General features: G+C 40.1%; 1 protein-coding gene across 1 annotated transcript; it reads right to left on the reverse strand.

Annotated features, from left to right (window-relative positions):
- Window positions 1-2194: 2194 nt before the first annotated feature.
- npy8br (neuropeptide Y receptor Y8b) lies at window positions 2195-5528 on the reverse strand. The gene is made up of 3 exons (XM_079161988.1): window positions 5409-5528; window positions 4899-5039; window positions 2195-3485 (listed from the first exon to the last, which is right to left on the reverse strand). The coding sequence occupies exon 3, from the start codon at window positions 3324-3326 to the stop codon at window positions 2223-2225; it is 1104 nt and encodes a 367-aa protein (XP_079018114.1). The 5' UTR covers window positions 3327-3485; window positions 4899-5039; window positions 5409-5528; the 3' UTR covers window positions 2195-2222.
- Between the last annotated feature and the right edge of the window lie 9864 nt (window positions 5529-15392).

A 15392-nucleotide genomic window follows, 5' to 3' on the forward strand; every position in this document is an offset into this window, starting at 1 on the left:
AAATGAAAACGCAGAGCCAAGATTCTAATCTTTCTGGAATTGCTCCACTGACAAGGAGAATCTGGCCCCGTGGACTCATTAAGAGCCTGTCTTCAACTGAGCTTCATTTCATAGCGCCGCAGCGGGCCCATAGCCCTTTGGCAGTTACTGAGGTAACAATGTAAAAAGGCACCTTTTAAGTTCCACTCATTGTCACGTGTTGCTGGAGTACATCAGCACCTCCGGCATCTTGGGTCCTTTCATCCAAACAAAATGAACACTGCTACTTCATTCTGTGGTGTTTTCAAAGGAAAGACAGGTGAGAGGAAGAAAATATAGGGAAGGAGAGGAGATTGACAGTCTTTAAAGGTCAGCACTAGAAAAGACAGCGGAGGGAGCACACTGTCAATGATGCCGACAAGGACCTCTGAGAGCTCTCTTCTGGGCTACATTGCCCTTGTATAACAGTTTAGAACGTTGTGTGAAACGCTGTCAAGAGTGAAAAACAGGTTTGGCTTCCTGTAAGGTGAAAAAACATGCTACACTTGACCTCCTGACGTTATTATGAAACAGTCTTACCCTCTCCTTTCCTCTCAGGGGATGTTCTTCTTCTTTGAGAAAGATTAAAGTACAACTGTTAACAGGCGTTCCCCACCGCATGAATATTTAGCACAATTCCCACTGATCTCTCCTTCAGTCTTTTTACCCTCACCATGCAGTATAAAATCGAAGGCACCAAACACAACACTGATTTATTCAACACTACAAGCACATCTAAAATGTGTTGTGATCTCAGACGTCCCCCTGAATAATGCACACAGAGGCAGCACACTGAATTTGACCTCGGAGAGAAACAAACATGTTGCTAAATTAACTGTATATATTTTCCCTGTACACCACGTTGACAAAAGTTGATTGACTCACTTGTATGCACATGGTCTCTGGGAAATTAGGATCCCACACTCCGCACTGTTTCCTATAGTGGAAATGCCTGGTCTCAGTGAACCATTTGTGTCAATAATAATGATCAATAATCTGGTAAAAACTGAGAATGGGAAAAATCCATTCTGTGTTGAACAGGAATATGTCGTTCAAACAGTCAAAATTGTGACTCATCGAAACAAAATATTACAAAATAGACGTTATCATTAAAGATGATAGTAAATGTTTTAATTCAGTTCAATACCACAAACTTACAACAGGTTTCCAAGGAGATATCTGCTATGCTACACAGTGCTCTTTATTCCCCACCACACCATAAACTATAACTGTCACATCGTTTACAGGCCAAACATGTATTTAGCAATGTTATATACAGCGGAAGAACCCCGCTCTGACAAAGTCCTTTACTGCCGGTTTTATTTTGTTTTATGGCACTTGATATATGGTTGTTGATATATGGTTGTTGAGTGGCACATTTTATGACATAAAAACATCCCAGGCTCACAATACACTAGAGCGCAGACCTTGGCTGACGGCATGGAATGTTTATGGCTCGAGCCAAGGTTCTCTGTAAAAGATCATTTCATCGTTTGTGGTGATTTTAGGTAATAATAAATGCATTAAGATGATGCTAGTAAATCGTCTCAGTGAACGCCTTGAGACACATTTAATGCGCTAATGTTCTCTCTTTCAGTTATGTCATAAGCTACTCAGGCAATAATCATTAACACATCACAGTTTACTTAATATTTTCATCAATACGGATAATATAAAACAGCAAAATTGAAAAGCCCAAACCCTATTGATAGAATTGTCCTTCCATTGCTCACATTTAAAGCAGGTAAAAGTGTGAAAAGCGAACCACAAACGGCTGATATTCATTGAAACGTGACAATCTGAGTAGATATCAGTGCTTAAGAAATAAAAACATGACAGATGTATACCAAATGAAATGCTGTCTCTTCATTCGTATGTGCCCACAGCATGAACTATACAGACTACAGTTGCAAAGGTGCTCAGTCGCCCTACAATACTTAAACTTGTCCAACCTTTGCACCCTTAATTTGTTGTTATCTATTTCCTCTTACATGTGAGCTCATACTGATTCGAGGGCATCGTGCCATGCTGGTTAAGTGTCTTCAGTCATCTCTCTATGGACTGCTGTTGTAAGGTTTATAACTTTGCAAATGTCAACCTTACTTTTGGATGCAACGAAGCAAGAAAAGCTCCAAAGGATGACACAATGAGGGCTGAAGAGGCCCAAGTAGTCTCTTTGTCTTTCACCGAAAAAAAGCTTGGATCTAGGTATTGTTGCTGATAGATCCATTGCTCAAGATAGACCCCTTGGTGACCTCTGTGCTGACAGTGGAGAGCGGGACGCTCTCGTACCGCTCGGTCACCCCCCAGCAGCGACAGCGCAACAGGGTGGACTTGAGCTGTTTCTGGAAGTTGCTGTTGAGGAAACCATAGATGATGGGGTTGACGCAGGTGGAGGCCATGGCCGTGAGGTGGCAGAATGAGAAGATGACGTCGTGGCCACAGGTAGGGATGGCCTCGTGGTTCCAGTCAAACACTGTGTTGAAGACATTGAGAGGGAGCCAGGAGAGGGCGAATGCCACCACTATGGAGATTAACATGGCGTTGATCCTCGTGGCGCCTTTGTTTTTCTTCTGAGTGGTGTTCCTGCCGCGCTCCACCATGTCCTTCCTCCTCCTGAGGCGCAGGTAGATGTGCAGGTAGCAGAGCATGATGAGGGCGAGAGGAAGGAAGTACTGGAAGATGAGCAGGAAGGTGGTGTAAGCTCGTCGTTCTTGAACCGATGGCCACCGCTCCATACAAAAGAGGTGGTCATTGAGTGGGAAGGGCATGCTGAGGTTCTGGAAGGGCAAGGTGAGCACGCTGTACGAGAGGAAAGGCACCGAGATTAGGCAGGCCACGATCCAGGTGACAACCACGGCCAAGTAAGACTGGCCCACCATGGGCTTCCATCCAGTCGGGTGGACAATGAGCTGGTAGCGCTCCATGGCGATGAGGACGAGGGAGAAGATGGAGACAGTGACTGATATACACTGGACGAAGGGCGTGAGCTTACAGAGGACTTCTCCTAGGATCCAGCGGTCCATCAGTGTGTAGATAATAGTGACCGGCAGGCATACGATGCACATGAGGATGTCGGAACAGGACAGGTTGGCGATGAAGATGTTGGTGACGTTGCGCATCTCCTTGTGCCGTGTGATGACAAACACCAGGCAAGAGTTCCCGATGAGACCCACTGCCATAACTGTACTGTACGCAATGATGAGAAAGGTGGTGCCACTTACAGAGAGCGAGCAGTCCTCGGTGAAATCCCACGGTATCTCTTTCCACAAGGCGTGGTTGTGATTGGTGTTGTGCTGCAGCTCCATGGTGGTTTTCCTGGGCTCGCTTCAAAGGCCGGGGACTAATTATACTAATTTGATGTGTCACACCTGGTGTAATTACTTCATGAATAACATTTGCATTCTCTTACAGCTTTGCCTGATTCTGAATCTTTGGCGTTCTTAACAACAGTCTTCATTTGCTGCCTGAAAAAAAAAGAGAGAAGATTAAATGATTAACCAAAGTTTATTTGTAAATATATGAACTCTTGATACATTAAGAGGTTGTTTATCACTGAAATATAATGTAGCTCCGATAAAAATGCAGCATGAAAATAAATGAACCCTAACTTGGTTCTTTTAAAATAATACATGTGGCAGAAACAGGACGGGTTTTATAACCACAGTGCTCAAAAGAGTCTTTTTGGTGTGTTCAGTGGTGCAGTTGAACCTTTACAGTGGATTCAGTGTAACAAAAATAGAGATATATGAGGGAAATAATTAACATTTCTATGGAGATATCATGAGGCTGATTTACTATCTCCTCAAGGACTGGCTACAAGAGGAAATTATGCGCTGATGGCAGAAGACAGCACAGATCGAGACTCCGTGGCATCGCTATAATAGCTTTGCTGATTTAAATTTCCATCATAATAACGTGATGATTACTGCTCCATCTGAGACAATCACTCCCTCTCACTGTTTTCTCCCCTTTTGATAGCGGGAATTTATTCTGTTTCTGTCCATAAAGGAACAGACACCTCTCATTGTCACTGAGCATTCACACAATAGCTTCTCAGATTCGAAAGCACACGCGGCCCTTAAGATCGTCCACAAACTAATGTACTGGAAACAGAAAAGAAATGAAATCCTGTTACACCAAGACTAAGGACATCTGACTAGTCCACATGCATATTTATGTGCACGCAGCACAGTGAAAAACTGTGAATGCAAACAGAATTAAATCTACAGGATTCAAAGGATTTATCAGTTTTAATTGAGCACTCCTTAATGATGAAAAATGTTGACAGGTAGGACATTAATTCTGTGTGGCTGTCTCTATGATAAGTAGAAATGTCCTATTGTAATGTGCTGCTGCATCTGTGGTGGTTACAAACAAAGCCAGAGTATTCTTAAAAAAAGTACGGCAAATACCACTTTAATTCATTTGCACATATCATATCCATGCTGCAGCCTTGATGCTGGTTATTTATGGTAGAATTTGGACACTTACAGTGATGCATCGCTGTATGTTGTGTCTGCTAAGGATAGTCCAAAGTAAGGACATTTACTAAAGGCATTAATAATATTTGACATGAAACTCACTGTGAATTATACAGAATATTTGCAGGTTACGAGCCAAAAAATGGACTGCAGAAAAACCAAAACAGACATTTGAGGTCATGCGATTTGTCTCCAAATGGAGATGTTTGTAGATCGTAAATAAGATATTCAATCCGTCCTTCACATCATTCAGTCACTTCACTAAACCACTTTGACATGATGCACAAGTCTGGATTGTTCATGCAAAAATGATCACATCATCATCACCCACCGGCGGCTGACAAACGCATGAAGGGATGAAAGGTGTGAGAGAGGTTTACTGTATGTGCACCCTACCCTCTGTCTCTGCAGCTCTCCTGGGTACACTGTCTGTCTGCAGCTGCGTGTCTGCAGTGTGGCGGACGCTCTCGGCTCCGGACAGGTGGAGGAGACTCCTCTCTGTCCTCCAGTGTACCACCTCGCGCGCTCCCTGCTGTCCTGTCCGGGGGGAGGGGGGGGAGAGACGTATCACTCATTTCCACCTGAATGTCCACTAAACAGCGTTGCTTTTAACCTTTTGTCCAGTAAGTAAGAAGAAAACTAAAGATCCCATCAGAATCGGTACTATAGCACCGACAGCACAGGACATTCAAAACAGCAGCGCGTGCGATAAGGTTAATAAAACTCACAATACCACACCTTTAAGAAGCTATAAAGAAACAGACTGGAACACTAGAGCCATTAGAGCTTTGTCGTAGCATGTCATGAAAAAAACCCGGAAAATGCAATTTGTACTTTTAGGTATAATCGTACACCCTAATAGAGTTGTAGGCTAACACGGAATTCCAATTAGCCATTGTTTCTTACCGAGGTGTTTCTTTCTTCTTGGACTTGCAGCGTCGCTTTGCATCAGGTGAGACACAACAAGAGTTTTTGGTCGAGGAAAAGGTAGGAGGTGTCCTGCCAGGGTCCCTGATAGGAGCCGAGATATCTCTTAAAGCGACCTTATGCCTCCGACTCTCAGGCAGGGAGAGATGTGATTGGGAACATGTTACATAATAAAATCTCCGTGTCTCGCACGCGCGCACGCACGCATGTACACGCGCGATCAGGCACGCGCCCTCACAGGGGCCAATGGGGAAATTGAGATATTTGAAATGTGTGCTCATGGTGTGTTTCATCCTAATGTGTTAGTGAGCGACATTAGATGCATCATCTAGTCTGTTGTGAAGGAGCATCGTGCCGAGCCCTCTCACATTGAGGCAAGTTTCATATATCCCAAATGAGAAATAGCTGTAATATGTCTGTGATGTTGGAATGTGATATTATCTTTGTGCAATGTTTAAAATTCCGATAGGGCTTAACTGTCATTGCTATACAATGTCTATATACAGTATCATGCCTGTGAAATATATTATATTGTGCTCTTCTTTCCACATGGGGAACATTTTCAAATCAAATCTGTACAGAGTTTACAGTGGATGTCGTTAGCTGTGGATAAACAGAAACAAGGCTGTTTAGAGACATTTAAAAAAAAACATATTTTATTATGTTTTTAAGCCCTGAGAAGGTGTGTGGGTAAAAATATCTTATGAATAGTGTTTTTGTTGAAGAAGATACAATTATAGAGGACACATCACAATGTGTTCCCATTTCAACTAAGTTTATTTTGTCACCCAAAACGCTATGATGCCTACGCTACATCTAGAAAGAATTCTAAGCCAGAATTTAAAGCTGCTACAAGAAACTTTTTGTGTTGATTTTGGCAGTCCCTGTGGATGAAAGTGGTTGTGTTTCCGAGCATCAGAGTCCCTTTAGAGAACCACTCATTATACTGCAGCAGGTTCTGACAGTCCTCCCTGTTCAGTCTTGGTTCTGGTTCTCCCGTGTCTCCCTTCCGATTAGTGGGCCCAGCAATACGGCTTGGGTCTCCAGCAGTGTCCAATAGAGGCAACAGTGATACATTGAGACTGTTTCATAACCAGTTAAAAGTTCCTCACAGTAACTTTAAACGGATGCACATCAATTGATATGTACATTATTCTAGCAAAGCCATGAACTGACTTCTCTGTGTGTGATAAAGATCATTAACCTTGTAGATGTGTAATCTACTGCAGGCATACCCAAAACTAACCACACAGGCTCTGTGCATCTGCTGTGTTCATGATTTTTTGACGTCCATACAAACTAAAACATCATCACGATTAGTATCTCTGTCCTGATCCCTCCGCAGATAACACCTAGAGCTATTTTAAACTCATTCTTTGCACCTCTTTTGCTTGTGCAACAGATTGTTAACGGCTTCTTCACACTGTCCCCACACACTCCTGTTTCAAGTGGAGGCTGTATGAGAGAACAGTAATAGCTGTTTATCTGAGAGGCAGAACGGTGAAATGACTTGCCACCAACAACAACGGCTCTGTGGGTGTTTACTTGACACAGAGACATGGGTGTCAAGTCACTCAAGACGATTAATCTATGCACATTTTTTTTAGAGAAAAGCAGGAATGTTGAAAAAGAACTGGATGAACATTACTGCAGGACTGGATGTTGTGCCTCAAATGAACAACTATTCAATATATTGAGCGAGGAATGGCTGTTGTACGTCTTCCCTTGTGCAATCTCTCCTACTGTCAGTCACATTTAGATTTCTCTTTCAGCTGGTGTTGTTTTGACGGAAGGAAAGAGGAAAACATTTCTGAGAATAAGTCTTAAATGTCTATAGACAATTGAGCACTACGGTGACATGAAATTGGGTTTTTTTTTTAAAGTGTGTCCACCAGTTTTATCTGTGATTGATAAGTGACAAGTTGATGGGCTCGAGAGTGTTCAGCACAATCAAGTGTGACCCTTGTGCCATCTGGAGAGGAAAGAAAAACTCTAATAGAAGAAGGGAACATAGTTTCTAAAATGAACACAGAGCACAGACCTGTATAGACAAACAGAAAGCAGATGAATTTTGTTCCGTCCTTGCTGATAAGGTAGAACAATAACAGATAACATGTTCCAAACATTTTTGAAACATTATCTCGCTGTCACTTGAAATATTTGATTGCTCTTTGATCATTTATGATATTCGGTACACTCTATCAACTGTTTAGACTCCCATCCTGTGTCCATTTACACAATTCATAATGTAACTCGATTCAATGTGTCCATATTTGGATTCAGAGAGACCAATCTTACGTAAGACATTTGTGAGTGGTTCTTGTGGGAACATTTTGAATAGTTTTATGTGTCACTGCCAGTGTAAATTAAAACATGCCCTATTTTGAAGGATGGCCCCCCTCCCAAGTGTAATAGTATATGGGGAACAGTTGTTCCGCTGTATTTTTAAGCCCATTACCATTTTATGGGTCATTTATTTTGTGTTGATAAAAAACGTTCACTTTAACAGACCTTTAATATCCTCTGTTGTGTGCAGTGAGGCTTGAAAATAGATTTCAACAGCTGCCAGCCAAAACAAAGAAATAGATGGGGGCTCTCTATCACTTCACATTTTTGCTCAGTCGTGAAAGGAGGTACAGAAAGAAAGAAAGAGAGAAGAAACTCTTCAAATACACACAAGGAAACCAAAGTTTCGCCTATGATGAAATATTTTGTGATTGCAAGAAGGACCTTAATAATGTAAAACTAATGTATATTAATAAACTTGGTTCAAGAAACACTTCCTACTGCTGTGAGAGGGGCCTTTACGTTGTGGATCCAGGCTAGAAAGTTTAGTCATCGGTCCTTGTTTGAGCTCACGTAGTACCAGGAGGTTATTGTTCATGACTTATGGAAAGAGTCATGAAGTAAAAGAAGTTATCTTAAATGTATCATGGCAGAAGCATTAGTATAATGTGTTTAATTTTGTGCATATAAGGGTTTATTGTTCATTAATGGGATCATATTGTTAAATATAAAATATAAAAGAATATCACATGTAAATTATGGCGACAAAAATGTGATGCTCTTCTTGTAGTTCTGAACAAATTGAAAAGCCCCCTGAGGCTAATCTGTTGATTTTGGGCTATACAAATAAATTCAACTGAATTAAATTGCAGTTGGTATTCTATATATGAGCTGAGGTCTGATAGTTCCTGTTATAAAAGATAAAAGATGTCTTTCTGTATTAGCATTGATAAATATCAGCATGTAAGGCCATTAGAGTTGTAACAATGTTAACAACAAGGATACAAAATGACTACTTCCTGAGTTTTCCAGATGAAGTCATGGATAATAGAGATATAGTATACATAACTGCAGTAAATTGATAGTGACAATGTTTTAAATATTGACACAGGGTACCACATATAAATTTCATGTTACTGTAAAATTGGGTCACGGTATGTCAGAGATTACTGTATGGTCCTCTTTATACCTCACCGATGGTGTAAGTATAAAGAGATGAGAATGAAAAGATTTACAGTCACGAACACTAACTTCATGGGAATGTTATTCAGGGCCAGCACTTTATAGATAGTTTGTGTAAACATATGTCAGGCAGTGATAAGGATATCATAATGCAAACAATATGTAACACATTATCAAAAGCTACACGTTATACTAACTAGTTTCTGCAGTATACTATCTATTTGTTCTTTTTGAGAATGAGAGATACTGACAGATTGAGTTTTTGTAATCTCAATATTTTATTGATATATGTCAATGTATTAATGATTTATGATTTCTATGGGATGCGTGTCGCATGAAATATGTATTCTGTTTGATGTCAGTGATATTATGTATTAGAAAGAAAGAAAGAAGGAAAGAAAGAATCCAAAACTGGTAAAAAACAAATCAATGTACATGTAAAATGTAATCAATTTAACTTGTGACATGCTCATGTTCACTTCATATAAGCAGCAAAATTATTCCAGGATTTTGATGGTGTGAAAAGCCAACAGCTAACCATACACAATCTGAACATGGCTGAGGTTTAAATTTTATTTAATCATCCAAAATAAAACAATGAAACACAGAAACTCTATTGATCATGTCGCTTACATTTCCCTTCAACCCCTCTCTCCTCGCAACTCTAAATCCATGCGCATTGTGTACAGGGAGCTACTCATTGAGCGGAGGACAATTTCCCCTGCAGTATTACAACTCCTTACAAGAACCAAGTGGAAGTGATCCTTGACACCGTCACTGCAACTCAGTTCTATAAATCCCCCGAGGCTTTAAATAACCACAGCCAAGAAGAAATGCCACAATGCCATAGGTACTCGTGGAGGACGAACATTCCCCATCGGTTGCACAGATCTCTTCTGACACAGGAGCTCACCCTGATGCTCCTCTATGCGACTTTTGAGAGCAGCTGGTAATACTGTTGGGTTTAAAAGAAAATCACAATTGGTATACTGTAAAATTTAGGAATTTGCTCTTTGCGACAACCCCACAGAGAATTATCACCCATCCCTGCAGTTCCCCTCAACTCTTCTTCAACCCTACTAGCTATACCATGTTTTTGTATGTCCGGCCAGCAGCTGTTTTTGTTCAGTCTCACCGCTCTCATCAACAATCTTTTTTCCGCCCGCAGTAGACAGCTGTTGTCATCTCGAAACAAAGGTCTTGGGCAGACTACATTACATAATGGAGCATTTAGCAGCTAAACAGACAGATATTTCCCTCAGCATTAAGTGAAAAACAATCATGTAGCTAAAACAAGGGTTAATATTGGACCTACAGGTGGAGATTATAAATTAACGCTAATGTTGCTCCATATCTGCTGGATGTGTAGCTCAATAGGCTAAAAAGCTGATAACATGTCATCGTTTAGTCCACAGCTTATTTCTACTGCCCCCAAGTAGTCAAACAACAAGACTATCGCAGGTTTAAAACATGTAACTATTGTACTTTTAACTAGTTAAAGGAATAATTTGTCACTTGGGGAAATATGCTTTTGTATTAATTCCCTTTAGTTAATAACACTTTATTGTGGAGTGTTTGATGAGAAGAGTGATACCACTCTCAATTAATATTCTTTAAATATACAGCAAGAAGATTGTTAGCTAATCTTAACATAAAGACAAGGTCACAAAATGTGCCATCAAGACAGTTGTTGCATGGATTAAACAAATGAGATATAAAGTGTTAAAGCACATACAAGGTCTGTGGATTATCTTGAGTAACTGGGTCAGGATTTCTGGAAAGAGACATTGCTGTTGAGTTTTTTTAATGTTTTTTTGGCGCTTTGTGCACCACAGGCCATATAGTCCTATTAAATTGGAGAGAAGACAGCCGATATCTCCGGGCAACTCAGACCAAAACAGATTTAGATGTGCTTGGTAGGTGGATTTGTTACTTTTGTCTAGAACCAGTTGTTTTCCCCCCTGTCTTAATACTAAGCTAGCTGCTAGCTTCATATTACCCTACAGGCATGAAAGTGGTATACATCTTTTCATCTATATCTCTGCAAGAAAGCCAATGAGTGTATTTCCCAAACTGTATTAGTACTATAAACCCAGTTCTGACACCAAATGTATCCACATTAATATGTTTTCAAGTCACTACCAAAATGTAAACGTAGTGTTCTAATTTTACATCATAAAGTAAGGACCAAGTATGAAATGAAGCAAAGCTAAATAAAACTGATTTCAATTTTGATATGTGCTTCCTCATAAACCACATTTAGTACGGTGGAATAAATAGGGAAAGGAGAAAAGAGCAATAGAGGGAGATAGTGAACTGGAGAGGAGCCTGAGATTGGGGTTCATAAAAACACAACTGCTTTAGCGAACCGAAAGGTAAGAATCAATCCTGTGAGGATTAGACCTGCTGACCCTCCTCCTTTAATTCATATAAATGTTCTGCATGGCCGCCCTGTTTTCTAAAGCCACATAAGTATTCTACTCAGCTCCAGTCACTTCAGTTTTGCAGCACAGACAACTCCTTTTTCCGCCTCGCTTTGCCACTGTTCCTCTGTGTCGGCATATGATTCAGGATTTACACTAACGTTGTCACAGCGAATAGGACGGTGGAAGTCACACCCAAAAATAGCCCTCATCCCAATAGCAAGAGGTATCAACTGCCTTCAGAGGCAGCATAACGGGATAGAGTTATAGGACAGCAGATTGCTATCGATCCACAGAAGCCTTGTTCAATTTAAGTCCAGATCCATTCCACTGACACATGGTACATATGACCAACTACCCACTCAGGTTATTGGCCACAGTTCAGCTTTATCCCAATTAAAAAAGGGCCCATCCTTTTTGGCCTCGTTGCAAGTGTTGGAGAAGATGACAGTTACCAGGGTTACTGTATGAATTTCACAGAAAGTGTAGACTGATCATGCTTCGATGACCATAATAATAATAATACTAATAGTAAAGTAATTGTTTCATGTCAGGGTAAAAGCAGAGACATTTTCCATCGCTTCAGATATTCCATTAGCAGTGGAGGCAAACTGTTCGTGATGCACATCCCAACCTCTCCTTTGAGAGCAGCTGTCAAAGCAGTCCAGCCGAGCAAGTCTCTGCTTGCAGTCTTGTATAATACTCTTGCAGGGAATGGTTTCCTGCCTCGTGTGGGCCATGCGAAGAAGTGAGGGTCCAGCCTCTGTCTTTCTCTACAAGAAGCTATAGAGCTGTTGTCCGAGCACATGGAACAACTGGACAAAACTGCTTTTTATTTGACTCCATGTTTTCTTCTTTATATTAATACGAACTGACATCCTTGCATCCTGTAGAGCAGCACATACTGTTGGGTTGCTTAAATATTTCAGTAACATTGGTTTGTTTTCTCTAAGCCCCCGGTGAGGCAGGGAAATCTCCCAGCCTTTCACAAGACCAATGACTCTCTGACCTCAGACAGAAACAAACCCAAGCAAGAAAAATAAATGTCAACAATTTTAGAAGTTACATCATCCAGATTCTTTACTGAATACAGACACAAAATTGCATTTTTTTTTTTTTTAAACAATCCCACTGTGGCCTGCCTTTGCAATTTGTCACAAAATGATTCATCTGTACAACAAAATGTACCGATGTAGCTCTGTCCAAATCCTGTGGCAGTGTAAATGACCCCCCACTGTTCATCATTTCAGGAGAATGTATGGATCACCCAGTGGCTGCCATACTCAGACGGCAGGCTTCATCAAACAGCAGTGATGGAAGTTGTTGCGTTACAGACTTTTGGTGCAGAGGAAAATTGATTGCTCGCCTCACAATCACAGAGCAGCCCCGGCGAAATTGCACCTGCCAGGGCTGCACCTCAGTCACTTTACAACCCTCCATTCAAAGTATGAATCACAGAGCGGGGACTACTGTCACATTTTTTATTTTGAAGGGCACTCTTAGTTACTATTAACTGTACAGTAGAACTTACAAACTAATTGAAGAAACTATTGTATATAGAAAGGCTTAAGATTTCAGCTCTTACATGCAAAGCAGTCTGGATTCAAGTCAAGTGTGCAATAATAATGGTACAATAATGTTTTTTTTTCCTATTTTGTGGCATACTTTGCCTGCCAAATTTCCTGTGCCACACTAAAGATGGCAGGTAGTTGGCAACCATCTTAGATGGGATGCAGGCAGAATGAATGGCACCACAGGAACTGTACTGTCCCAAAGTAATTAGTTGTATTGTCCTCTGGTCTTTCTTCTCTTGTCATATGCAGCATTAGGGAGACATGCTGCAGAGCATGGCATGTTTGCTTTTTTCCAGCAACCTGCTGCACTGGATGATTCCTTGTTAGAGCCGATTATGCTACTCACTAACTCTCCTCACCATAGGATGGCAAACAAGGCACCGAAGGATCGTCTCCTTCAGTAAATATTTGAATGCAGGTTAAACGTCGTAACAGTGCAGGATTTGTGTAACGGGGATGCTCATAGCAGCTCAATGTCGTGGACTATTTCAAGTCTTGGTAACTGCTTTAGCCAACAGCCCTTTTTAAAATCTGTTCGTAGTATAGATTGACAGTTAATTCTGTAAATGCCGCCCACTTTGTTTTAATTTCTTTGTCATTTCTTCCTCCGGCCTGCGGAGCGCATGCTGCACAACCTTTTTCCCTGATGAGAGGAGACGACCCACTGCTAATGTACTGGAATGCTCTTCTGAATATGGACAAAACAAGGCTCTCTTTGACCTCCAAGAAGGTCCAACAAAAACTAAAACCATGTTTTTATTCTTTGTCAGTGATTATGTCACCCCAATCAGCAAGTGAAAATGATCCCTAATTCATATTGGGCTATTGAAAAGTGAAGCGTGCATCTGTGTGCTAAGAAGTGTTGACACCTAATGTTAGAAAATAAAAGCACATAATATAATAATTTGAAAACTTCACAATAATAGTCAGTAATCAAGATTAGTAAACCAGATGGGCTCCATTGGCAAATTAAAATCAAACAATGGACAAATGAAAATGTAGTTTCACTCTCAACATTAGCTTTATTGTCTGTGACTGATGATTGATGTATTTCTCTTCTGTTGCTATTTACTGTAAATCATATGCAAAAAAAGGTTGTGAGGCTACAACTAACAATTATTTGAATAATCAATTCATCTGCAAATTATTTTTCACTAATACAAAACTAATCATTTGTTCTATAAAACGTCAGATAATCAAATTGCTCGTTTCATCTCACCAACTTTCTGAAAACAAAATATATTCTGTTTACTTTGGCATAAGAAAAAGAAATGGGAACAGGAAATATCTGGTGTTTTCAATTTTTTTTAAAATGACTTCAACAATTAATTGATCATTGATCTGCCCGTTGACTAAACAAGAAACTAACTTTGGTGGAGTAGGTATGCAGTGCATCAGTGGTGGGAGAGTTTGCCGTTCAGGGAGCTGCACCAGAGTCCATTACAGGAACTATGATGAAAAAGTTATGATTTGCTATTTGAAAATGGCATTTTTGCACCCTCGACGAAAAAACAGGGAGCTTTCCCCTGTGCACTCCACTGCAATGTATATTAGACTGGAAAATAAATCAAGTGATGGATTATTCCAACAGTGTTATTGCGAGTGCAAAACTCTCTTTTCTTCGTGTCAGGAAATGATATATGCAAATTGAAACCTCGGCAGAAGATGAATGAGATTGTAAAACCTAATATGGAAGCCTCAATTTTTTTATAAAAGAGCATCATGACTGGCTGCCTAAGAAAATCTATCTGGCAGCTCATGCAGTTATCAAACAGTGGGAAATCCATCTAGAAAGTGTTTGATCGGATGGAGACCAAATATTGGAGGGGCGAAAATAATAAAATGAACAAATAGTTGGCAAGAACAATAAAGAATTATTTTAGTCTTGGCACAGTTTAAAAGTTCTTCCTTATCTGATTTTTTTGTGTCACATAAACGTATTATTTAAAGGCAAAGATATATTGTATATTTCTTGTTTAAATACACTTTTGATAGAAGTGTTTACACTGCCATTTTGTATTTCCAAAGGTGAACTGTGCCAGCAAATGGAGGAAGAAAGTAACAATACCATATTGAACTTCATAAAAGTAAAAAAAGTAAAGTAAAGAAAACGTACATAAGTATTCTCTATCATATAGATTTAGGTATCTGAAATAAAAGTACAAATGACAAAAAAAGGCCGCTTCAAGATGTGTAATTATGTATGCAACAATATGAATGCGTTATGTGTCTGGTTCAGGTTCAGGTGGTCCTTAGCCTTCAGCTGTTGTGTTGTTGAACAGGCTGTGTAATGACAATTAATTGAAGTCAATAAAAAATGCAAAATTATTTAAATGAAATTCTATAAATGATTTACCCCAGAAGGGTATGAGGTGTAAAGTTATAGGGAAATGAAAATAGCCTACTACGATCCAGTACTTTAAAACTGTATTTTGACCGTAAAGAGTAAATGTAATTGGTGCTACTTTCGAGCTCTGGTGCAGGTGTATTTGTATGAC

Source organism: Pholis gunnellus, assembly GCF_910591455.1.
Source record: "Pholis gunnellus genome assembly, chromosome: 6".
Classification (NCBI taxonomy): domain Eukaryota; kingdom Metazoa; phylum Chordata; class Actinopteri; order Perciformes; family Pholidae; genus Pholis; species Pholis gunnellus.